General features: G+C 44.9%; 1 protein-coding gene across 4 annotated transcripts in view; it reads right to left on the reverse strand.

The window, feature by feature from the left end:
- The window catches only part of mapre2 (microtubule-associated protein, RP/EB family, member 2), a 134,035-nt gene that overhangs the window by 55,169 nt on the left and 52,579 nt on the right, over positions 1-26,287 (reverse strand). The window contains exon 1 of one of the 4 annotated variants that reach the window (XM_069921598.1): positions 7,677-7,909. The exons of 2 other annotated variants lie outside the window; for them this stretch is intronic. In XM_069921598.1, the coding sequence (XP_069777699.1) occupies positions 7,677-7,807 (131 nt within the window). In that variant the 5' untranslated portion in view covers positions 7,808-7,909. Of the gene's footprint in view, positions 1-6,982; positions 7,066-7,676; positions 7,910-26,287 lie in introns of those variants that run through there. One more of the 4 variants, XM_069921601.1, reaches the window with a different exon arrangement.

Below are 26,287 nucleotides of genomic sequence, written 5' to 3' on the forward strand. Positions count from 1 at the left end.
TATGCATATTGACACCCACCAATACACTGCAGGGGTGGCTCAGTGTGCTGCAGCAGGTGGTGGACAACCTCAATTCCTGTGCAACTGGCCAGCAGGGGAATGGGAGGTGGTCCCTGCTCTCACGCCATCTGGCGGCCTCTGACACTGCCAAATTGGAGGAGATGGAAGTTCAGAACTCTGAGGAATTGGATAGAATTTGGGTGTAGCAGCTACAAGGTCCACCTTAAAAAAAGGGGGAAATTATTGCACATGGGCCTGGAGATATGCAATGGATCGAGATACAGAGTGAACTTAATCTGTCATGTATCCACACCCAAAGCCTAACCAGACGAGAATGTGTTTTGCAACACACCACCCACCACCACCACCACCACCCCCCCCCCACACCGAATAGTACCATGGAAAACACTAGCCACTGTTGCGTCGATAAGCCGACAACACGTTCTTCAGGGTGGCCTACAAATTTGCCAGCAGCACCAATAGATCAGATTCCTGGGTCTGCATGTAAACTCCAGCGCACATGGCTGAGAGACTTCCATTTGCATCCATCGTCGCAGAAATCAACTGTTTGTATTAACTGTTTAATTACACAACCTTCAGTGTTCTGATGTAGGGGGTGGAGGGGGGGAATGCATGGCAGTGACCTTCTACCAACTTCTCCCTTACACAACAGTACATCCAGTGATCCCCAGTGGGGTGGGTGTTTCAGAAACTTTTTTTTCCTCTCTACAATTTGAGAAACACTAAAGCCCTGACTCTCAGAGTGACTCCCCCAACAGCGAACAAGGCTGGAAAATGTTGGTGCAGACGTTTTGATGAGCATTGGCCGAACCTGTCGGTAGGTCATAGCAAGTGAAAGCAAGAATGGTATCCAGGTACACAAGTATCCACAGTCAAGCGTGCAGCAAAGCTGGACGCTCAATGGATATATGGACACTGCAGCTACCCCTGGTTCCCCATGGGATAGTACTGTTGTTGCTTTCCAGGATAGGTTGTGCCTTATATCCACCACCTTAACAACCTTGGGGAGCACCCAGCCTATCACGTACATTGGGGCAGCACAGAGGTAGAAAGGTTTTGGATGACTGTCTTCCCCAGTATAGCATTGGTATGATAACTTCTATGAAGTTATCTGCATAACCAGTGTGCTGGAGACACTAGCCAATGATACAGCTGTGGCACTGCACGATACGGAGGTTGCTCTTACTCAAGTGGCAGCTGAGTCATCAGCTACCTGAATGGTTACTTTGAAGAACTGGATGACCCTGGACTACCTACTCGTTGCTGAAGGTGGAACCTGTGCAGTGATTTGTAAAGAGCGCTGTACGAATTGTGGAACATCACTCATTTGGCCAAACATATCCAAGAGTCAGTGGGTAAAATTCAAAAATCAAGGGACCAGTTCCTGCATCACGATTCCTTTTGGGGAAGCTGGTGGCCCTCTGGGGCTCTGAAAAGTTGGTGGCCTATTGCCATTCACTGGGACACCACTATCAATCTCATGGTATTGGGGTTTTGTTTTTTATGTTGTCTTTGTAAATTTATCCAGAGGGCTCCTATTCTGTATTGATGCATGTAATGATTGACGAGTGTTTTAATTTCCAAGGGGTGGAATGTAGTGTGGATTGTGGAGGGTTATGTAACCTCTCCATCTGGAATCTGGTGGGAATGTGGATTGTGGAGGGGCATGTAGCCTCTCCATCTGGAACCTGATTGGAAGTCACCTCACCCACCAATTAAGGTCAAGCCTTGCCCACAGATCATTGATCCCTGAATTGCCTCATCAATACCTGAGCCAGACTCTCCAGCTGATGGCACTATAAAGCCCACCAAACTGAGTCATCTACCTCTTTCTCTTCTGGGTTGAGCCCAAGCTTGACTCCAGGTTAAGAAACATGGGCAATGGTAGAGGATTGTTGCTAAGGTGTGCACAGGCAGAGTTTGAACTGTAATATTGTGTACCTAGTGTCAATAGTTTTGTTAGATAAGAGCAGTGCCTGCCAGGGATATCAAGAGGTGGTGGGTATCGGAGGTGGTGGTGGGTATTGATTGTAAAGCCTTCTTCTACCCATGAGTGGTTGCAAGTGTATTGTGTAATCCCTCAAGTGCTAGCTCTGTTGCAACTTTCCTGCAAGTAAGTGTAAATACAACACTTCTATTCAATCAGCTGCATTCCGACTCCTAACCCTTGAGAACCGTCAAACCGGTTTTCCAGGATCTGCACTTTTTTTTGTGTCGCTAATCAATCACATCAAAGCTTTTGCAGTCCTACCACATATAGTATAAACTGTTAAAATTAAGGGAAAAGTTGGTTCCATGAAGATCCCAATTCTCAATGAAAGCGATGCCCATTGCATTGGGACTGAAGGGCAACACAATCACAACCACATTCAGGGAAATGTGCCAAATGAACAATTCATTTTAGCATCGCCACTATCCCCATAATCACAGAAGCTATATTCAGCAAATTGAAAATAAATAACATAGTAGTAATGTGCCAACCTATTTAATATATAGAATCAAATTTATTGTCATGAACATATGTCACAAAATTTGTTGTTTTGTGACAGTGGTATTATGCATTACAGGTGCAAAATTGCAATAAATTAGAGTTCCTTAGGAGCAATCTTTAAAAATAAATAATTAGTGCAAAAAGGAAAAAAAGTAGTGTCTATAGCTTCACTGACCATTTAAAAATTTGATAGCAGAGGGGAAGAAGCTGTTTTTGTATCATTAGGTGTGCATCTTCAGGCTCCTGTTCTGACTTCCTGATGGTAGCAATGAGAAAAGGGTGTGGCCTAGGAGGGACTTTGAAGATACAGCTGCTTTCTTGAGACACCACCACCAAAAGGTGTTTGCAATGGAGTAAAGACTAATGTCCATGATGGCACTGGCCAAGTTTACAACCCTCATTAGCCTTTTGCTGCCCAGTGCATTGGCACCTCCATACCAGACAGTGATACCACCAGTCACAAAACTCTCCACAGTATATCTGTAGAAACTTGCAAGTCTTTGGTGACTCTTCAAACACTCAACTATTGCTGTTGGCGAGCTTTCTTCACAATTGCATCAACGTTATTACCCCAGAATAGATCTTCAGAGATGGTGACACCCAGGAATTCTTTATCCTTTCTGCTGCTGACCCCCTTGATGAGGACTGGTCTTGTTTTCCTCTTCCTGAAGACTACAATCAATTCCTTAGTTTCGCTAACATTCTGTGTAAGATCGTTGTTGTGACACCACTCATCTTCCTTGTCTCTCTCAGGCCTGTACCCTTTCTCATTGCTATCTATGATCCTGCTGACATAGATGGCATTTGAATTGTGCCAAGCCACACAGTCATGGGTGTAGAGTGCAGAGCAATGGGTCAAGCATGCATCCTTGAGGTGCACCTGTGTTGATTACCGATCTGCACTGACTGTGTCTTCTGATGAGGAAGTCAAGGATCTAGTTGCAGAGGCCCAGGTTTGAAGCTTGCTGACTAGTACTGAGGGGATGATTGTGCTGAAAGCTGAGATGTAATTGTTAAAAAGGAGCCTGATATACGTATTGTAATGGATAAATATTGGGAGGAATTTGGTATGATTAGAGTGGGTTACATACATAGACACATTTTAAAACAGATCTTATTTCAAATAAGAATTCATATTCAGGAACTTTACAGAAAGTTTTTGAGAATGATATGCACGTTTCACAAGTAGGTGCTAATTGAAATGATGTCATGACACGAATAGACCATTGTCTTGGAGGAGACAAACTGGCTGTTTTCAAGTACTTAAGGAGTGCTCACAGAAAGGTCACCCCTGGGTTTTGTTTACCTAAGACAACAGCTTGACCAAGATGGAGAACTCCTGTGGTTTGCTGAAGAAGGTGGGGGGTTTTGCAAGTGAGAGAATCACATGGGCTTTCTGGCAGTTGGCAGTTAGAGAGAGAGGGAGAAAAGACAAGCTCAACAAGCTCTCAGCCAGTGTGTGTGTGACACTGAAAGAGACTGAACAGTCACGGCTGAAACAAGCCAGGAAAAGCTGGTGTGAAACAGAAAACTCAAGAGTGGCGGATGGCTGAAAGTGTTATCTGTCTGATGTTTTCTCTTGGAATAAGAGGAACAGAAAGGAATTCTGTTAGCCTGAAAGAGGTTACCATCTGGAGAACCCTGATGGGGCAAGTTTCATCAGCGAAATGTTGAAGTGACTAATGGTGGTACCTCAGTTGTGGAAATCCTGGAACAATAAATAACTCTCTCTGCAAACCCTACAAGAACCTTCCTGTGCAGTAAACACTTACCTTTCGAGCACCAAAGCCTGGTGAACTTTAAACATGTTAAATTCTGTGCACAGTACAAGAATTGCCTGCAACCAGAGAACTTGGAAGGAGGAGAAGTGAGTTTGAACTGTGAACCAAATAATTTTTCTTAAATTTACACACACATCATACACGTGCACTTAGAATTAGAATGGGGTTAATTTGGGTTAGTTAAGTATAGATATAAGTTAAAGTTTGATTCTGTTTTCATGTTTAAAGATAATTAAAAACAACTTTTGTTTGAGTAACTACTTGTCTTGGTGAATGTCTATTGCTGCTGGGTTTTGGGGTCCTTTGGACTCATAACAGTATTGCTGTTGTCCTGGTGATCTCGGGCTGAGTGGAGAGTCAATGAGATTAAATCTGCTGTGGGGAACAATTGTGGCAGGAGGCAAATTGCAGTGAAGGGTCTATGTCTTAAGTGAGAGTTAATTCGAAGTGAGTGCTGCTGGGTGATAATCATTGAGGCAGCTCACTCAGATCTTCTTGGGCACAGGCAAGTCTGATGGCCTTTTGAAGCAAGTGGGAACCCCCAACTGCATCAGTGCAAGATTGAAAATGTCCATGAACACTAACCATTTAGTTGGTTGGCACTAATTTTCAGTTCCCTGCCAGGTATACCATCAGGTTTATTCCATGATCAATCCCATCTTTCCCTCCCTCACATCCTATAACCCCAATTTTACTTGGCATCTTTTTTCCATCTATGTATCCATCTTAGAGTTTGTTTTAAATGCCCCCTTTTCATCAACCACAACCCCCAGCAGTGCAATCCAGCACCCACAACCCTATGTAAAAACTTACGTCCGACAACTCTCCTAATCTTTCCTCCTCTCACCTGAAACATGCATTGTCCACGCTGCCATGGGAAAAAGATGCCGGCTGTAAACTCTATGTCTCTCATCCTCCTTCACTCAAAAGCCCTACCTCATTCAACCTTCCTTCAAAAGATATGTTCCTCACTCCAAGCAGCATTCTGGAAAATCACCTCTGCACCATCTCCATGCTTCCTATAATGAGATGACCAAAACTGAAACCAATGCCCCAGGTATGGTCGCAGAGTTACATAGACCTGCAACATTACTTCACAACTCCTGATCTCAATCCCCCAACTAATGAAGCCCAGCACACCATACATCTTCATAATCACCCTGTCAATCTGCATGACAATCTTGAAGTGTCTATAGATTTGGACTTGAAGATTCCTCTGTTCTTCCACACTGCTATGAATCCTACCATTTACCATGAATTTGCCTTCAAGTTACATCTACATCACTTGCATCCTGTCCATATCCTGTGGTGGATAGTAAAGAAGGTTGTTGTAGGTTACAACACCTCCATCATTCATGACTTCCTGACCAACCACTTCATTCCTCATCCAAGTCATTTACAGAATATAAAAGGTCCCAGAACTGACCTCTACAGAACACTACCAATCACCAAATATTCCACATTTTCCTGGAGGAAAACTCAAGAAATGTAACATTATTAGTACAGAGCACCCATTTGACCCATCTACCATCAAGTATTCTCTCTTAGCATTAATGCTGCAGCATGACCAACAGCAATCAACGCATCTTCCAAACCCACAAACTTTACCGATAAGGAGAAAAAAAGCAACAGTATGGAACTGCAGCTTTACCTCCAGGCCACACACCACCCTGACTTGGAAATCTATTGCTAAGCCTTTATCATTGGAGAGGTTAAACCCTGAAACTCCCTACCCTTCAGCTTGGTGGGATTGCCTTATGCAGAAAGGCTACAATGATTCAAGATGATGGCCCATGTCCACCTTTTCAAGAGTACTTTGGAAGGGACAGTAAATAATGGAGTTTACAGCCTTAATGTTCAGTAGACAGTAATGGATAATAGAAATTATAGGTCCATTTGTATCAAATAACAAAACATTGTTTGCTGAAATCCTTTTGCACAATGAAAGTTTTCTTAAAATATTCATAACTATCTATGAAGTGGAAATGATAAATTGCAGACATTTCCCTTTTTGTCAGGAATCTGGAAAAGTGATTTGCAATATTTTGTTTTACACACATACAATTATCCAGGAAAGGTACAGAGAAAATAAAAATTGTAGCTTTTGAAGGCATTTTTCCTCATGTAAAGAAGTTAAGAACAAGTCTTATCAGGTTCTGTTATTAGAAACTATTGATTATAAAACATAACAGAACTGTAATTCACTTTTCCCTTTCAATGTTGATTTAACAAACAAAGCAAACCAGGGTCACATTACAATGATGGAATTAAAAATATACCATTTTGAAATAAAATTTCTGGAAGATTTATTGAAATGATTGCCTTAAACTCCTTTAATAAAAATTAAGATCAGCCAGCAGTGCACATCTCCAATGAAGCCACATGCCCATCCTGAGAAAAGGCCCTTTTTCATAGGCCAAAGATTCTGGTTGATTTGAATCAACAATTAAAACTAGAAAAAAAAAACAATAACCATTCTAACCGTTTAGTCTATACAATCCATACACAAAAAAATTATAAATAATAGCATATTTCAGCAAAACAAATCTATTTCTCTGAAACCTTAATATGAAAAAAGATTCAGCTACTAAATGATTTTCTTTAAAGTGATGTACAAGCTTGCCTCCATCCACATGAACATCTCAATAAAGAATCACACACCAATTCAGTCATTGCTTTCACAGCTTACTTTCATAAAGGGAAAGCTAATAATTTTTTAAAAGTTAAATTTGAGATGTATTTCACATTGACTGCCCACATCCTCTCATTTCCTTTGACGGTTGGAGATCTGGTGCCTTTGTACAAGCCAGCGACAAGAGGAAATTTGACTGGATGCCTGACATGGTGACCTCGACAATCAGGCACTCCACCAATCAGGTCCAAGAATTTTACAAGCTCCATCAATCTGGTTTGCTTAATAACACCACCAACTGCAGCTCAATCCTGAGGAATCCATTTTTTGAAATTCGCTGGGGAGTGCTGTTTTTCTGTTTATGAACTGCATTTTATTTTAGGCACATCTTTTTGGACTCTCCTGCAGGCAGTTGAAATAGTACAGTCCCACCTCGCAGGAATAATTACTTCATCTTATCAGAAATAACGGCACAGAAGGAACTAGAACAACCAGATGGGGAGGGGGGAGGGGGAGGGAGGGAGGGAGGAAGGAAGGTGGGGGGGGGGGGGGGGGGGAGCACAAGGACATGATAAACAAACGAGTTTTCCGGGCTGTTCATTATTGAATTATACCAATATATTGATAAACCAAATTTTATTTCAAACAAAACAACTTAAGCACTGGTAACATTTCAGTTTTCTTATGTAATCCCTTCCATTTCCTTATTCTGTTGCAACCTCCAGCCATATCTACACAGAGCTCTCGTTACCTGTAAGAACGTTCCCCTCTCACTGTATGCTTCCGAAAAGGAATAATGGTGCCATTGTCCTGAACGATGTCGTTATTATTCTCACCATTTGGGGAAAGTGCTTGTTGTGTGGGACCAGGCATTGGTGCCATCCCAGACTACAAATGTCTCAGTGCGTGCTGTCGAGTAGGCAGAGAGCCCGTTTCTTCACGACGGGGCTCTGTTTGACCTCAGCGCTGACGTCGAACGCACGAGACTGGGGGGGGGGGGGGGGGAAGAGAGAGAGTCTGGAGACGTTCGGTGGCATCCCAGTCACGTGACAGGATTTTACCATAGTAACCGGCGATCCACTCGGGGACCTGTCTCAGGGCCACGTCAAGATCAAAAGGGAAACTAAAAGAAATGGCTTTCAAAATTACAATGCAAACGCTTTCGTTGTGAGCTCACGACCATTTCATCTCCTTTTTTTTGTGGTTTTTCATGGGGAGACCGATTGTTCTGTCGCTTGTTATTGTTCCATCCCTTATAAAAACATAACATTTAAATTTCTTGTAAGAGATTATTCCTTGTGTTTGTGTGGCGACTCAGGAAACACTGTATCATCATCAGTAAAAAAAAATAAATCACTAAGTATTAATAATATTTAGAAAGTAGTGAGGGTTTCATTTTTAAGGGAGATAAATAGGTCGGCACCACACGTGGGACGAAGGGCATCGACTGTGCTGTAATGTTCTATGTTCAATGAAATACAGCATTGCAGATTTATCAAACCACATGGAAAATACTCCAACATTTTGCCTATTTTAAGAATTTGATTACAAACTTCAGGTTGCTCAGATTACAAACCGAGGAAGCACAATATGCGAAACTTTCAGGTTTAAAAGCCAATATGTTTTCCAATTAAGCTGTACGTGAGGAACTGACATGCATACATCTATAATACTGGCAAAGACTTTATGATGGGTGGGGGAAAGTAGTGAGGTAAACTACCTTCTGTTCCTGAAAAAGTACAGAACCAGTTTAGATGGATATAATTGTAAATGGGGAAAAAAAGTCAGTGGTTCTTGTTTAGAAAATTCTGTTGTTTACCTTTCTAATGAAAACTGCAGTATCACCTTCCATTTTCTCTTCCCACCCCCAACCTATTCTACAGTTGTATCCTCATCTTGTTTCAACTTTCTGCATTCCCCAAATTCTCATATATATTGATATTTAACCAAGTGTCACAATTCAAAATCCAAGTGTTGTGATTGTTATGTCTCCGTTGTATTTGGGAGGCTTCTTAAATAACTTAGAGATGCAAGATTCAAATAATAGAAGAGGTTTTACTTACTGATGTCTTTCACCATCACAGGAAACTTCACTCGCTCATATACATACGCCCCACAATGGTACACAACAGTTACTACAGTGAGAAGGGTGTATCTTAAGCGTTTACAAAATAGTTCACATTATCCTGACTATACAACATCCCTCCTTCTCAAGATAAAGAAAAATTTAGTGTTCTCTATCACTTTCTTTCCAGTGCAACTTAAAGTAACTAGACTTGTACACTAATTTATTTATACAACTATTTTTAAATAGTTCTTATCAATATCAAACTGGTGCTTCAGCATCTTGTGGATTTGGCTGCGACCGTTGGGCTCTGTGTTGCTGGTACACGTGTAGGTGATGTAGCTTGTGTACTTCACCTGACAACTGCTGTGTTGATGTTTCAGTATTAGTGGTTGTGGTCTCTTCCTTTGATACCTCACTTGATATTGGTGTTGCAGGCTTTGCTGGTATTAAAGCTTTCTGCTTCATCACATCTTGTGTCAGCCAGATATGAATTCTGTTCCTCCTCAGGTGATTGCCTTAGTCTGTCTCGACAATGTATGATCTTGGACCCCAGCAAAGGTCATCAGAAGCTGAGACACCATGTTTTCAACATTGGCTTTTGAATATGCACATGCTGCCCTCTGAAGAGTTCTGGCAATGTTTGTGCATGTTTGTTATAAAGCTGTTGTCCTTCTTCTTGCTTGTCAGCCAGTCTTCTGGTTTCCTCCTGGTCTTCGAGGGTATATTTTGCTTGGCAGAGTTGTTTTATATTTCCTGCCATTTAGAAGTTCATGCCAGCCCTTAAAGGTGTTGCTCGTAATGATGGAAGATCACTTAACTTGTGTGTGTTTTACAGTTTGCACTTGTCTTTCAATGAACCCATAACCTTTGGGGTAGTATGGGAATGATGTTGTGATAACAAATCCATACTCTGCTACCAGCTTTCTGAATTCTTTGACATGAACTGTGTTCCATTGTCACTTATTACTTGCTCAGGCATTTCTTCTTCCGCAAGGAGCACTCTTATTTCTGAGGTGATAGTTGGCTCTCTCAAGCACTTTCACCCTTTTGACGAATGGAAACTTAGAGTAGTAACATTAAAAACCACTCTTGATTCTCAGTGAACAAGCCTGTGTCGTGGCCTGGCAGGTACTTCTGTGGAAATAATTTCCTCTTTTTGTTGTGAGTTTCTGTACTTCTGGCATATTTGACATGTAGCCACCATATTTTCGATGTCTTCGTATATACCAGTTCCATACATGGCTGACTTTGCTCTGAGTTTGCATTTCTCCATTCCTATGTAACTTTCATGTATTTTCTGGAGAATTTCTTTCTGTATTGTTTCAGGCATAATCAGTCTTGATCCAGCAAGCAGAACCCCATTCTCCAATGATATGTTGTCTCGAAGAGACCAATATTGACATATTGAAGGCTGTATCTGCTTTATCCTCTCTGGCCATCCTTGTATTACTTGTTGAGAAAGCATTTGCAATGCATCGTCCTTTCTGGTTTCTTCTCTGATCTGGCTTAATTTATTACTGGTCACACTGATGAAATGATGCATCTTGATCCCCATGTTTTCCATTTCATATTTTTCATTTGGGGAAAGTTGTGTCAAGGTATCACCAAGCTTCATTTCTTTGCCTAGTATGTATTTTAAGTCGAAGTCATAACAATGTAGTCGTAGAAGTAATCTCTGCAGTCTAGCTGGTGCCTTGTTTAGGTTCTTTCTCTGGATGTGTTCCAGTGGGTGATGATCACTTTCCTCTATAAATGTTCTTCCATACAAAAACTTGTGAAACTTTTTGCATCCATATACAACCCTCAACAGCTCTCTCTCTCAATATTGGCATATGTGGTCTCCACTGTTGTTAGTGCTTTTGTGGCAAAAGCTCTTAGTTTTCCTTCTTTTATCAATGCTGTTCTGATAGATGCATCTACTCGTAGAGTGAGGGCTTTATCTCTATCATAGTATCTCATATCGCCAAGATAGTGTTATATGGTGAGCTCTCCACTGGCCACCGTGACAGAGGTGCACCAAAGAAGAGGTACAAGGACTGCCTAAAGAAAGCTCTTGGTGCCTGCCACATTGACCACCGCCAGTGGGCTGATATCGCCTCAAACCGTGCATCTTGACGCTTCACAGTTCGGCGGACAGCAACCTCCTTTGAAGAAGGCCGCAGAGCCCACCTCACTGACAAAAGACAAAGGAGGAAAAACCCAACACCCAACCCCAACCAACCAATTTTCCCTTGCAACCGCTGCAACTGTGTCTGCCTGTCCCGCATCGGACGTCAGCCACAAACGAGCCTGCAGCTAACGTGGACATTACCCCTCCATAAATCTTCGTTCGCGAAGCCAAGCCAAAGAAGAGTATCTCAACTCCATTTCTCTGCATATTATTTATTTGAGCTGGTCAAAACTTCTCTGATGTGATGGTGACCACTGAAATTCCACATCTACCTTCAGCAACTGCCTGATGTTTACTGTGTAGTCTGACATGTGGTATAAAGGACCTCATGTGTTGGACCAACCCAAGGAAACTTCCGAGTTCCTTTTTGTCCTTTGGGTGTTCCATCTCAGCTATGACTAAAACCTTCTCTGGGCTTGGCTTGGCTTTACCCCATCAGTAGTGTACACCATTCCAAAGAATTCGCATTCCTTCTTTTTTATAATGCATTTGTTTGCATTAGGAGTAATTCCAGCTCCTCTTGTTCTTTCCATGGCCTTGTGCTGATGAAGATCATGAGCTTTTCCACCTCTGCTAAATGTCGTCCGCAATGCCAGCAATACCTTTACAACCTCTGTAGGTCTCATCGATCTTGTGGGAACACATTCTGGCTCACCTTTGGGCTGAAAGGTAGTTGTAGGAACTTGTAATGACCAAATAGAATATTGAACATTATTAGTAGTGCTGATTCCTCATCTAGTTTCACATTCCAGTATCCATTCTTAGCATCAAGCTTGCTGAAGATTTTGGATCCTGTTTGGCCACTATGATGTCTTCTAGTGTCGGTGTTGGGTAGTGACCCCTTTTTATTGCTTGATTTGATACACCATAAGCCTACTACAGCCTGTGTACCTGCATGAAGAGTACTGGAGGACAAGGCAACATCTGGCCGGCTGTCAATCAGCCAACCTGAATGGACCAAGCCCCACCCGGTTGGCTGCCAATCACCCTCCGGGATACAAGCAAGATCTGGCCCCTCAAGGACAGTCTCAGAGCCAGCACAACTACTCTCACAGCCAGGTCTGTGGAAGTTTGTGTGGAATAAAGCCTGTTGAACAGTCTTTATGTTTTGCATCTGCTTTTCTGCTTGATAGTGCATCACAGTTTATTTCACACAAAATTTGAAGCTGTAATGGAGAAGCTCCTGAGCGCCAGGAGCCTCGAAGTCGACCCACGTCATCCGGAAGCTCAGGCATGCTTCAAAATCTGGAAGCACACAGTCAAAGCGATCATCGAGGCACACAACAACATCCTAGACTCCGACAGGAAAAGGCTCGTCTTACTCCACTCGAAGCTGGGTCCCCGAACCTTTTAGGCTCTCAAAGACTGCACCGAGTACTCTGAAGCAAAAAACACCCTAGAAGCTAAGTACAAACCTCCCACAAACGAGGTCTTCGCAGGGTATCTTCTGAGTACTTGTGCCCAGTAGCCCAGAGAGACAGCTGAGTCCCACCTGGGAGCCCTACATGAGTTAGCCTGACTGTGCCTGGCAGAACCCGGGGAGACCAAAAAGGAGGTTGAAAGGTTTATCATGGACACCTGAGTCCGTGGTCTATGCTCAAAAGCTGTCAGGCAGAAGATGCTGGAGGATAATATTTACTCCCTGGCCAAAACAGTGGAGGTAGTCCAAGCCCTGGAGGTAGCAGTCCTGCACACCGAAGCCTTCGACTCCAGGCTTCCCCAGGTCTCCACGTTGTCAGTGCAGACCGCAGCTGTGGCCCAAAACCAGATGGTGGACAAGAACATCATACTGCGGGCGCCCCATGCCCTCGTAAGTACTGTGGATACCACTGTGGGTCAGATTGACGATCATACCAAAACTGCCCGGCCAGAAATCGGTACTGCTCAAGATGTGGCAAGAAAGGCCATTTCGCTAAAGTATGCCTTTCAAAGCCTGCCAGCAGCTTGACGGCTGTCTACGATCAGCCCCCCCCCCACTCAGTCCCAGCCACGTGCGACTGCCAGGAAATGCTATTGCCCCCGCAGCAACTTCTGGCCTCTCCAACCTTTGGAGCCCTACTTCCAGCCTCGCCGGGAGCAATCGCCATGTGCGACTGCCGGGAGATGCCATTGCCCCTGCAGCAACTTCTGGCCTTCCTAACCACTGCAGCCCTACTTCCAGCCTCGTTGGCAATGATCGCCACATGCACACCCCATGCCTCCGGATGCTGCCGATCACCACCCACCGCACCCTAGTCCTACAGAGAGCGCCACCAGCCAACCTTCTCCTCTTGCGATGCTCCCCACACCTGCAGATGATGCCACCAGCCGCAAATCAACATCGGGGAATGATGACTTAGACCCCGACATGGTCCGAGCGGCTACCACACTGACCAGAGACATCCCTCATGGCCTCAGGCACTTCATGATGGATATCAAAATCAACAGGCAGGTTACCAAGTGCCTAATGGACAGTGGCAGCACCCAAAGCTTTATTCACTCGAGCGTGGCCCACTCCCTAAAACTCAAAATCCACCCCACTACCTTCTCTATCACCTTCGCCACCCAGGACTGAACTATTAATACCCTCGGGTGCTGCTCTGCCAGTCTGACTGTTGGTTTGGGGGTGGGGGTGGGGGGGGGGGGTAAAGACATACACCGGGTTCAGGCTCCTGGTCATGCCCAAACTCTGCAACCCAGTCCTCCTGGGCTAAGACTTCCAATGTCACCTGCAGAGTGTCACCCTTGCCTTCAGGGGGCCCCTACCACCACTCACGTTCCACAGCATGCCGTCCAACCAGCCCCAGCCAACATGCAGACTCTCCATGCTGGGACCGGGACCGGTGCTCCTGCGTAGATACATGCGGGCCCACAAGGTCGAACCCCTGGTCAAACAGGTGTTCCTCCTACATGCAAAACGTAACTATGCCTATGTTAGGTTCAGCAGCAGTGAGGACATCGTCTCAACCAGGGACCTGGCACCAGCGGGAGCACCCACCACACTACAATAGCATCCTTCATCCCAGGTTCATGCCAGCCCAACACACTCCCCCAACCCCGTACAGCTATGGGACACTCAAGGGCACGCCAGCCTGCTGTGCCTCCCCCACCCCGGGCACCCCGGACTCACTCCAACCGTGGAGGACGAACCCGGCCCCCCACCCATCCAAAGTCTCACACACACAAACTCCGGCCGCCCCATCAGGCTGCACCATGCCAACCACTCTGGCCCCCACCCCCTAGACTAGCCCCCGCTTACCTTTGACCAGGACCCAACCCTGCGATGGTCGCAGAGACTCCGATGGCCGCCGGACCATCTAAGCTTGTAAATAATGTATATATGTTTGGGTCTTTTGGGGGAGCATGAGGGTGTCTATGGACCACCCCTTAGAATTAAGGGCCAGAAGAACTGCCTTCCAGATTACCCCGCTTTCGCACTCCACCTGTCCATTACCTCTCGGGTTGTAACTAGTCATGCGACTAGTCAATTTTTAAAGAAGGGGGTGAATGTGGTGAAACACCACTAGCCTACTGCAGGGGGCAACCTGTGTACATGCATGAAGAGCACTGGAGGAAAAGGCAACACATGGCCGCTATCAATCAGCCGACCAGATGGGTCCATCAGGTCGGCTGCCAATCACCCTCCGGGATATAAACTACATCCGGCCCCTCAAGGTCAGTCTCAGAACCAGCACTGCTACTCTCACAGCCAGCTCTGTGGAAGTTTGTGTGGAATAAAGCCTGTTGAACAGTCTTTATATTTTGTGTCTGCTTTTCTGCTCGATAGTGCATCACAAAGTCTTTAGGATCCAGACATTGTATGGGTTATATTAGTATGGTTGGTTATGGATGAATAGGTCTTCAAAAAAGATAATGTAGGTCATTTCACAAACAAATTAACACCACAAAAAAAATCTCATTTAAAATGCAAGAACTCTGCTGAAGCTAGACATTGAGGCGTCGGTTGGTTTTGCAGAAGCAATGAAAATTGCTGATCTATTGTGTATGGGCAATAGTCCAGGCTCAGAAGTACTTTGTACTTTCAAAGATTGGGTTTGGAGCCTTGGTTTTTACAAGCAGAGAGTGCAAAAAAAAAAACAGGATTCTTCTCTCAGAGAGAGAGGGGGAGAGAGAGAGAAATAAGTTCTACAGTAGTTGAGGCTACAAAATGGCAAGCTGGCAGGTTTGTTGAAAGACCCCATTTTGCAGACAGTTTGTGAGTTCTGAGTTCAGCCTGTAAAAAAAACCCTTGTAGTACTTACAAGAGGAAATGGCTGGCTAGAGTATTTCTCCTGAAACTCTGTGGTGACCTGGAAGAAAAGGTAATCATTTGGAAAACCCATAATGGGGCAAGATTCTTCAGCAAAACACTGAAATGACTGGGGGAAATCATGTTTGTGTGTGTTCAATGAGCAACAAATATCTCTCTGAAACCAACAAGAACCTGTCTGAGTAGTAACCTTTTAGCTTTAAGCACCAGATACTGATGAAGATTCATAAACATTAAATTCTATGCACAGTATAAGATTTACCTGATACCAGTGAACTTGGAGAAGTGAATGATTGGACAGTGAAACAAAGAACTTTCCTGAACATATACACAATGCATACACGTGCGCTTAGAATTAGAAGGGGTTAAGTTAATAGCAATAAGTTAAAGTTTGATCTTGTTATTATGTTTAAAGAAAATTAAAAGCAATTTTTGTCAAAGTAACCATTGCATTGGTGAATTTCTATTGCTGCTGGGTTCTGGAGTCCTCTGGGCTCGTAACAAGGTATTCTCAAGCAGAAATTTTTTTTTTCTTTGACCACTATGGAATTTACCCAGTCAGTTGACTCAGTCACTTTCGCAATGATTTGCATCCTTTCCATGTCCTTTAGTTCTTGCTCCAGCTTCTTCTTAAGCTGTAGTGGTACGTTCCTTGGAGCAGGGACGACTGGTTTGCAGTAAGAATCTATGGTGATGTGATATTCAAAGACTCCAAAGCATCCAACTGAATCATCAAAGCATTCCGGGTACATGCTCATGAGCTCAGCCTTGTTTGTGACTGGAGGTCAGTTCTCCAATGGAGTGTCTCTGTTAATCCTTTTGGATATTTTCTTCATCTGGATCTCATAATTGACAGAGATCAATTGCAACTCCTAACAGCTATCCAGACCTAGAATTGTTGGTCTATCTACATCTACTACGTAGAATGTACAGAGGATGTTTTTCCCTTATGGAAGCCATTGATCTTAGATCTCCCTAGCTATTTGATCATGGATCCACCATAGAGCGTTAATGCGACATTTGCTGTTTCCAATGCACCGTCTTATGGATACCCTTTTATTATGTTCTCTGGGAACATCTGGCAGTAGAGTCTGAGTGGAAGGACGTTGCTTTGTGATCCAGTATCCAGCTTGACCTTTAGGTTAAATATCATAGGCTGGTTCCGGGTTGTCCTCTGTATTTGGATCCATGTGTGCAACTCACTTCCTTCTTTCATCTCACCTGACAGCTCGTGAAGGTTTTTGGATTCGATGTCCAATATCTGGTGTCAGAGTCCTCTTTGTTTCCTTTTTTTATGTTGGATCTTCTTCGTCTTTTTACTTCACTGGTTTTGTTTTCTTCATTCCAGACTTTCACATCTTTGACCAGTGGCTTGCTTTACCACAGGCTCTACATTCAGAACCGTATGCGGAGCATTTGTTTCAGTCATTGAAGGGGTGTTGTCTACTGCACTTCCTGCAGGACCTGGGGGTTTGCACTTTTCTGATTGTGTTCTTTCTGGCATCAACCCTTCCTTCTCTTTGCTGTAGGTGGGTCTGTATAGATAGGGACTTCAGTTGTGTCTTCATGGCTTCAAAGGCTCTGGCTGTATGTATAGCTTTGGCCAGCTTCAAGTTATCCTTCTCTACAAGAGACTTTTTGTACTTTGGGATGGGCACTTTCCTCTACATCCTGCAATATGCATTTTGCAGCAACAATTTTTAGTCTAGTGAAGAAGTTATCAAGTTTAATCAGACTCTTGCATTAAACCTTGAAATTCATAGCAATTAATTCTATGATTAGACCTGAGTTCAAAGTGAGAAGCAAACTTTGCAAATATCTGCTCTGGATCATTTTTCTCCACTTCTGTAAGCTCCCAGCTTTTAATTAAGTCAAGGCCTCGCTCCCCTGTCCAGAGAAGTATATAACTGACCTTCTCCTCTGCTGTTGCATTTTTAAAACAGCTTTTGAAAGCTAAATGGCACTTCTGCTGAAAATTTTTAAATGATTCAACAATGCCTTCAGCCTCCCAGTCCATCACTGGGGAGGGGTGGGGGGGGGGTACTGCTGTTGCTCCAGCCATTTTTTTCAGTCATGTTTTTTCTCTTCTTTGTATTTCAGTGACTTACAATCAATTATGTGACTTTATTCTTGTTCTCTTACACCGCTGCCATCATGTTGTCTCCGTGGTACTTGGGAGGCTTCTTAAATAACTTTGAGATGCAAGATTCAAATAAAACAAGAGATTTTACTTCATGATGTCTTTCACCATAGGAAACTGTTCACTCATTCATACATATACGCCCCACAGTGGTACACAATTGTTACTACAGTGAGAAGGGTGTATTCTTACGTAGTAACAAAATAGTTCACATTATCCTGCCTATATAACAGTGATATGAAGTATTGTGGCTGCTTTTAAGATTAAAGTGGGAAACTGCTTGCCCTGCTTAATTTTCTCCTCCTTCGCCCAATAAAACTATTTAAGGCCATCATTTTTCTCTGTCCAAGCATACAGGAAATTGATCAGTAAATTCCAAATGTGTGATTTTGTCTCTCCACAGATTTAGCTTCTATTATTTTCTTGCAGTTGCTCTCTTTATAGCCCTAGTAGTCTTTGTTTACATACAAGTTCTTGCACAAATCAAATTTCTCAAAACACAGAAGCACAGAAAACATGAGAGATCATAAGAACATCACAAAAAGAAAACACTACATCATCTACAACCTGTATATCGAGGTGCAGCACTCAATAGCTACTTGAAATGAGGAATTCTGACTGATATACTGCCAATTATGCACACCACATTGGTTAGCATAAATTTAATGCAACAATACAAAAAACACAACATAGTTTCCAGATTATGCTTCCATAAACCAAAGGAGTTTAGTGTACATACTTACTTTCATAACTCATGCCACATACTTAAAAAAAAATGCCAAGCTTGATATATGCTCTTGTCATTGAGAATACCAAAATACAAGTTTAAATTTATCCAACAATTTAGCATAACAGACATCCAAACATCCTCACCTATTTTTGCCTCTTTCATAAGGGGATCTCAGCATTAATTTCAGCTTTGCGTGGAGTTGAAGCTGTAATATTCACTTTCTTTGGAATGGTGAATTAATGCTTTAAGTATATTATCAGTCTTTCATCTTGCAAAAGAACAATGCATTTTTAAAGTGATTACAAATGCAGAAACAACTGGAGAATTTTTTTAATATTAAAAAAAACAAGCTCCTCAATATCTCAAACCAGTCCACGTGAAAACAGAATTTCTCAATTTTTTAGAAATTTTCACAATCTAACAGTAATACAGAAAGCAGCAAACAGCAAGGTATCCAAGTTCAAGCAGGAAATTTACAGCACCTTTATGATACTTGAGCAAAACGAACATTATAAACTTACATGTTGCATGAGTAAGAAACCCAGCTTGACTGACCTAATGTGATCCAACAACTATTTATACAAGGCTTGATATAGCTTGAAGAGTGGGGGTAGGAACAAATCTAATTTCTGTGGTGCTGCTTTGTCTCATCATTTTTGATAACAACAAGCTTTCTGATGCTTAGACACAGTTACTGTTTAGTTGTCTATCTGTTGTGAATGGATCCATTACAACAATAAAACTACTTATCATATTCAAAAAATTTTTTGTTTGACTAATATACTTACACATGCACAATAATTTACATCACCTTCAAAGTAAAATATTACAGTATTTTCCAGGAGCACAAGCAGATTAAGAAAAAGCCACTGAAGAGAAAAATTAAGACCAAGATTGGGGAACAATGATAAAAAGTGGTTTCTTTAGAAAGAGTGTGGTGATGCTATTTGTTCCATTTGTACTGTCTCTGTGTGTATGGCTGGCTCACCTCCCTGCTACCTAACCCTGTGGCTCCTCACCCTTGGAATTCCCTAATAAAGGCGGTTACACCCAAGTTTCTCCTCCAATACGAACCCTGGAATTGGGCCAGCAACATGAGTGCACATTCAGTCTTATGGAAATAAAAGGCTGTCGTCTGGTAACTTCCAGTATTTTGGAGCTATTGATAGTGTATCACCTTTATTCCCATAATTAAAAAAAAATCACAATGGATTTTTAGATTGCTGAGGCCAGACAAGCTAGACATCAATCTGCAATCACCCAAAGACCGATTCGAGCTCTGGCTACGCTGTTTCAATGACTTTCTGCAAGCCTCCACTTGTTGTGAGATCAGACAACAACAAGTTGCGTCTACCACGATTGTGGGTTGGCAAACGTGCCTATAGTGATCAGGGGCTGCACTGCGTACGAAGAGGCAATGAACAAGCTCCAAAAGCAGTACAGGCCTAGGATGAATGAGGTCTATGTGAGATATCTCCTGGCCACTCGCAAACAGCAAGCTGGTGAGTTTCTCGTGGAATACTTTTGGGTCCTGTGTGAACTCAGGTGAGTCTGAGGCTGCAGGGATATTATAGATGTCTATACAAACGAGCTTGTCTGCAGGCATCCAATAAGACTACATTCACCGTGGCCACTGGAACAGGACGAACTGACCTTGCAGAGGACCTTCAAGATATCCAAAACATTGGATGTAGCCCTCTGTAACACGGACTCGTTTTCCGCTGACAATGCAGCTGCCTCGTGGAGGATGTGGGTGCCACCATTTTGGGTCCCAGGGTCCCAGGCCACTGCTGCACAGGGCGCTCTGACTTCAGTCACCACCATTCCCTAGCACCCGAAGTGCTACTTCTGTGGCCAACAGAAGCATCCCTGGAAGCACTGCCCAGCTCAGGATGTGGGAAGAAGGGACATAACGCAAATGTTTGTAAGTCCAGACCTTCTCCTTCCCCTAGCGGTGCAGCGTGTGGGAATAGGAGCAGCAGCCATCTTGGCCAGCATCACTTCCACCCCCAAGCAACAGTACTTCATGCATGCCACAGAAGCCACCATCTTGACCAGAGTCACTTTCAGCATCATTTCGTCACTGAGCAACAGTACCGCATGTGCGCCATGGAGGCTGTCATCTTACCAGTCCAGATTGCAGGTGTGCCACCTTACTGGTCTTAATCAGACAGCAACTCAGAAAACAACCTCATATTGGCATTGATCACACTCAACCAGGACAGCCCTCACCAGCTCGCTTGTTCAATGATGGATGTGGAGATAAACGGCCACCTAATGAACTGTCGATTTGACAGTGGGAGCACGGAGAGTTTTTAATACACCCGATACCATGCAGAACTATTTCCTTGTGGTGAGCCTGGCAAGTTGCACAATCTCTATATTCTCCAAATTCCACTCAGCAGAAATCTGTAGCTATTGCACCATGACACTGACTATATGTGTCATGAAGTATAAAAACTTTAAGCTGCTTGTAATTCCACAGCTCTACGTGCCCATAATACTGGGGTTGGATTTACAGTGCCATCTAAGACCATTACTATGGAATTCAACAGGCCCCATCCTTCCCTCATAGTCCGCAACCATCAGTTTTTAAATTGCCCCTCCCTCCCCCTGCATGTACCCACACGGCAAACCACAATCTGCCCAATGCATCCAACCTGTAGACTGTCCACCCTCCAGACTCCACCCCCACCCCTGTTCACCAATCTCATCCCTGACTAAGTCTGTCCCTACTAATAGCAGGCAAGACAGAGCATTTATCTGGTCAGAAGTGAAATGGCTTCTGGATGATGGGGATCATTGAACCTAGAACTAGCCCATGGAAAGCCCTTGTGGTAGTCAAAAGCAGGGAAAAACTCGGCTATAGTCTACAGTCAAACCATCAATTGCTTTCCACAGCTAGATGCGTATCCCCATGCCCGCCTTGCTGACATGGTGAATCAGATAGTCCAATATCAGGTATTGTCCACCATTGACTACCAGCTCCCTATCCACGGCCACCTCTACCACTTCTTATGGGCCCTCTTTGGAGCCACCAACAGAGTCTGTTTTTCAGAGGGAAATGGACTGAATGGTAGACCAGCACAGGCTCAAGGCCACGTTTCCCTATTTAAAAAATGTCACCATTTGCGGCCATGACCTGCAGGACCACGACACCAACTTAGAAAAATTCCTCCAAACAGCCAAGGCCCTCAACATCACCTATAATAAAAACAAATGTGTGTTCTACACAGATCATCTGGTCATCCTCGGCTGCGTTATGGAACATGGAGTCATTGGTCCCAACATCGACCGCATGCATCCCTGTTGGAACTCCCACTTCCCCAGAGCCTAAAGGCCCTGAAAAAAAGCCTGAGGTACTTTTCATATTACGCTCAGTGGGTCCCCAACTCCACAGACAGGGCCTCCCCCTGGTGAAAGCCACCTCCTTCCCCCTGTTAGCAGAGACTTGGGAGGCCTTCACTCATATCAAAGGGGACATTGCCAAAGCCATGATGCATGCAGTGGATGAATCCACCCTGTTCCAGATGGAGTGCGATGCCTCCTACTTTGCCCGAGCCACCACCCTTATCCAAGCAGACAGACCTGTGTTGTTTTTCTCCAGCATCCTCCATGGCCATGAGATCTGTCACAACTCCATCAAGGATGCAGCCCAGGGCATTTTTGAGGCACTGGAGGCACCACCTGGCTGGCAAACAATTTATCCTGCTAATTGACCAGTTAGCATAAAAGCAGTCGCTTTTATGTATAATAATAAGCAGTGGAGTAAAATCAAGAATGACAAGATACTGAGGTTGAGAATCGAACTCCACCTACACTATGACATCTTATATCAGCCCAGGAAGTTCAACAAGCTTCTAGATGCCCTGTCCCAGGAGGCATGCAGCAATGTGCAATACAACCAACTCCAAGCCCTCCACGATGACCTCTGTCATCAGGCTTTTTCACTTTGTCAAAGCCCAAAGCTTCACCTACTCCATCAACAATGTCAGGATGCTGACCAGAAACTGCCAGGTCTATGCTGAATGTAAATCATGCTTCTTCCGGCCCAACAAGTCACACCTGATCAAGGCTACCTGCCCTTTCAAATGCCTGAGCATGGATTTCAGGGGCCCCCTGCCTCCTTGAACTAAAATGTGTACTTTCTGAACATTGTGTGATGATGTAATGGCGGTGGTCCTATTATACTGATTGCTCGGTATTATACAGTACTCCCGGTTCCTATTCGCCATTCCCTGTCTGGACATGACCACATCCATATAGGCATTGTGTAACATCTTTACCCAATTCTGGTTCCTGAGCTACATCCGCAGCAACAGGGGTTCCTCCATGAGCGAGGGATTGCATCAGTACCTGTTGGCATCGGGCATCACCACTAGTAGAACCGCCAGTTACAACCCCTGGGGGACTGGCCAGGTAGAAAGGGAGAATGCCACCATTTGGAAGGCAGTCCTCTTAGCCCTCAAATTGAAAGGCCTGCCTGTTTCACATTGGTCCTCCTGTGTACAGCCACCAACACCAAGCCACATGAACGTATGTTTTCCTTCCTCAGGAAGTTCACGTCAGGGACCACGCTGCCATCCCGGTTGACGTCCCCAGGATCAGTTCTTTTCCAGAGGCACGGGTGATGCCATAAGACTGACCCACTGGTCAAGAAGTTCCATCTCCTCCATGCCAAACCCCAATACATCTATGTAGCGTACTCGAATGGGCACGAGGACACTGTCTCTGTTCAGGACCTGGCGCTCACAGGAGATCCTGAGACTGCCACTGATCACCACCTCCATAATTGACCACTTCATACCCAAACACCCTACCCTGACCCAGGCCCCAGCTGCTCCTACCACCATCATATACCCCAGTACCCTTCTCCCACCCCAGTCACTGGAGATGCAAACTGCCGATACGTATCACATTGCCCAGGAACTGGTAACTAAGCCACAGTTGGCACTACGGTGGTCCCAGAGACAGAAAAGACCATCAGACCGGCTGAACTTGATGGACATTGTACCCACCCCACCGGACTTTCTTTTAAAGAGGGAGTGAATGTGGTGATACCATGGTAATACTGTTTGTTCCATTTGTACAGTCTCTGTGTGTATGGCTGGCCCGCCTCCCTGCTGCCTATCCCTGTGGCTCCTCACCCTTGAAATTCCCTAATAAATGTAGTTACACCCAAGTCCCTCCTCCCGTATGAACCCTGGCATCAGGCCAGCAACGTGAATACATATACATGTACATGGAATACACACAAAAAAGACGCATCATCTACTTATTCACATGATGGTGGTCGACTATAGCCAGACCATTAACCGCTTCACGCTCCTAGATGCGTACCCCCTGCCACGCATCACGGATGTGGTGAACCAGATCGCCCAATACCGCATATTCTCCACCATTGACCTACGTTCAGCCTACCACCAGCTCCCGATCCACTGTGAGGACCGACCATTCACGGCCTTCGAAGCGAATGGGCGGCTGTATCAATTTCTCAGGGTACCATTCGGGGTCACGAATGGTGTCGTGGTCTTCCAGCAGGAAATAGACCAGATGGTGGACCAGAATGGGCTAACCGCTACCTTTCCGTATCTGGAAAATATCACCATCTGCGGCCACGACACGCAGGACCACGACACCAACCTAGACAAATTTCTTCAAACTGCCTGTCGGCTGAACCTGACTTACAATTTGGACAAGTGTCTTCCGGACCACATGACTCGCGATTCTAGGTTGCGTGGTGGAGAACGGGATAGTCATGCCAGATCCTGATCGCATGCATCCCCTAATGGACTTACCCCCACCCCATACCCAGAAAGCACTCAAACGCTGCCTGGGCCTTTTCTCATATTACGCCCAATGGGTTCCACACTACGCCGACAAGGCGCGTATTCTTATCAAGACCACCTCCTTTCCCCTCTTGACCGAAGCCAGAGCGGATTTTGATCGAATCAAATCCGACATCACCGCTGCAACGCTGCACACAATCGATGAGTCTGTCCCGTTTCAAGTCGAGAGCGATGCATCCGACTTCGCTCTGGCAGCCACCTTGAACCAGGCCGGTCGGCCTGTAGCCTTCTTCTCCAGAACCCTCCAGGGACCAGAGAGTAGACACTCCTCGATCGAGAAGGAGGCCCAGGCCATAGTTGAAGCGGTGTGTTGTTGGAGACATTACCTCGCTGGGAGGCGCTTTACACTGTTGACTGATCAACGCGCAGTCTCCTTCACGTTCAGCAACACCCAGCGTGGTAAGATTTAAAAAAACGACAAAAATCACCAGATGGAGAATCGAACTCTCCACCTTTAACTATGACATCCTGTACCGGCCTGGTAAGCTCAATGACCCGCCTGACGCCCTCTCCAGGGGGACGTGCACCAGCATACAGATGGACAGACTAGAGAAACTCCATGAGGAGTTTGCCCACTTTGTGAAGGCGCGCAACCTACCCTACACAGTCGAGGAGATCCGCTCCAGGACCCCAGCCTGTTCGGTGTGCGCTGAATGCAAGCCCCACTTCTTCCGTCCGGATAACTCCCACGTTATTAAAGCTACCCGCCCCTTCGAGGGTCTTAGCATAGACTTTAAGGGGCTCCTACCGTCGACCAACCGTAATAACTACATCCTTACGGCCATCGACGAGTAGTCCCGCTTCCCATTCACTGTGCCCTGCCCAGACACCACTGCCACCTCAGTGATACAGGCCCTTCACAGTATTTTTGCCATTTTCGGGTACCCCAATTCCATCCACAGTAATAGGGGGTCCTCATTCATGAGCGCAGAGCTGTAACAGTACCTTCTGGAGTGTGGTATCGCTTTAAGCAGGACCACCAGCTATAACCCACGCGGTAACGGCCAGGTCAAGAGGTAGAATGCCACCATATGGAGAGCGGTTACACTGGCTATCCGGTCTAAAGGTCTCCCCACCTCTCACTGGCAGGAGGTTCTCACTAGTGCCTTACACTCCATCTGCTCCCTACTATGTACCGCAACAAATGCCACCCCCCACGAAAGGATGTTCCTTTTCCCGAGGAAATCCGAATCAGAACCCACTGTACCGGCATGGCTCACCGTCCCTGGCCCCGTCCTTTTGCGACGCCACGTCCGGCACTCAAAGAACGACCCCTTGGTCGATCGAGTGACTCTACTCCACGCGAACCTGCATTACGCCTACGTTGAGTTCCCAGACGGGCGGGAGGACACTGTTTCGGTGCGGGTCCTAGCTCAGGACGCAGTAGACCCAGCAAACCCCCCAACCCAACCTTCCCCAACTCTTTATTCCCCAGGCCCCGTGCTGCAACAGAAGGACGAACAGCACCCCAACGACCCGGGCCACCCTGCCGACAACACAACTGGGGAATTGAGCAAAGGAGTGGTCGCATCCGACGAGCCCGCTGGCGACACCACTCCAGCGACCCCAATCCCGGCACCACGGCGGTCACGCTGGATGGTCAGACCCCCTGACCACTACAGTCCTTAACCTACCCCTTCCTTTCATTCTCTCCCTCGTTTTTTTGGTTTTTTTTCCCAGGGTCAGTTCTCCAAGAAGGGGTGAATGTGGCAGTACAGATCTATCACCAATGTATATAGTGTATATAGTTACAGTATCTAGACTGTGCTTACAGCGATTGGCTGAGAGCTTAGCAACGCCTACTGTCTGGACCTTAAAGGGTTGTGTCCCTAGCCAGGTCAGATCATTCCGGACTGGTCGGCCACCTGTGAAGAGCTCCTGTCTTTTGCTAATAAAAGCCTTGGTTTGGATCAACAAGTCTTTGATTCTTTGATTCCCCAGGAATAAATACTTTGAGTACTGCTGGATGTCTTAATATAAAGTTATACCCTTTCTTCCATAAGATTGTTTTCACTGTGTTAAATTCCTTCCTCTTCTTTAAAAGTTCGAAGCTTTTTGTCCCTTATATTCCAATGGCTTATTGTCTTCTCTAACCTTCTTTCTTGCCTGCTCCAGTATGTTTTCTCTTGTCATATATCTTAGAAATTTTACCAATA

This window comes from Narcine bancroftii, chromosome 2 (assembly GCF_036971445.1).
Source record: "Narcine bancroftii isolate sNarBan1 chromosome 2, sNarBan1.hap1, whole genome shotgun sequence".
In the NCBI taxonomy this organism is placed as follows: domain Eukaryota; kingdom Metazoa; phylum Chordata; class Chondrichthyes; order Torpediniformes; family Narcinidae; genus Narcine; species Narcine bancroftii.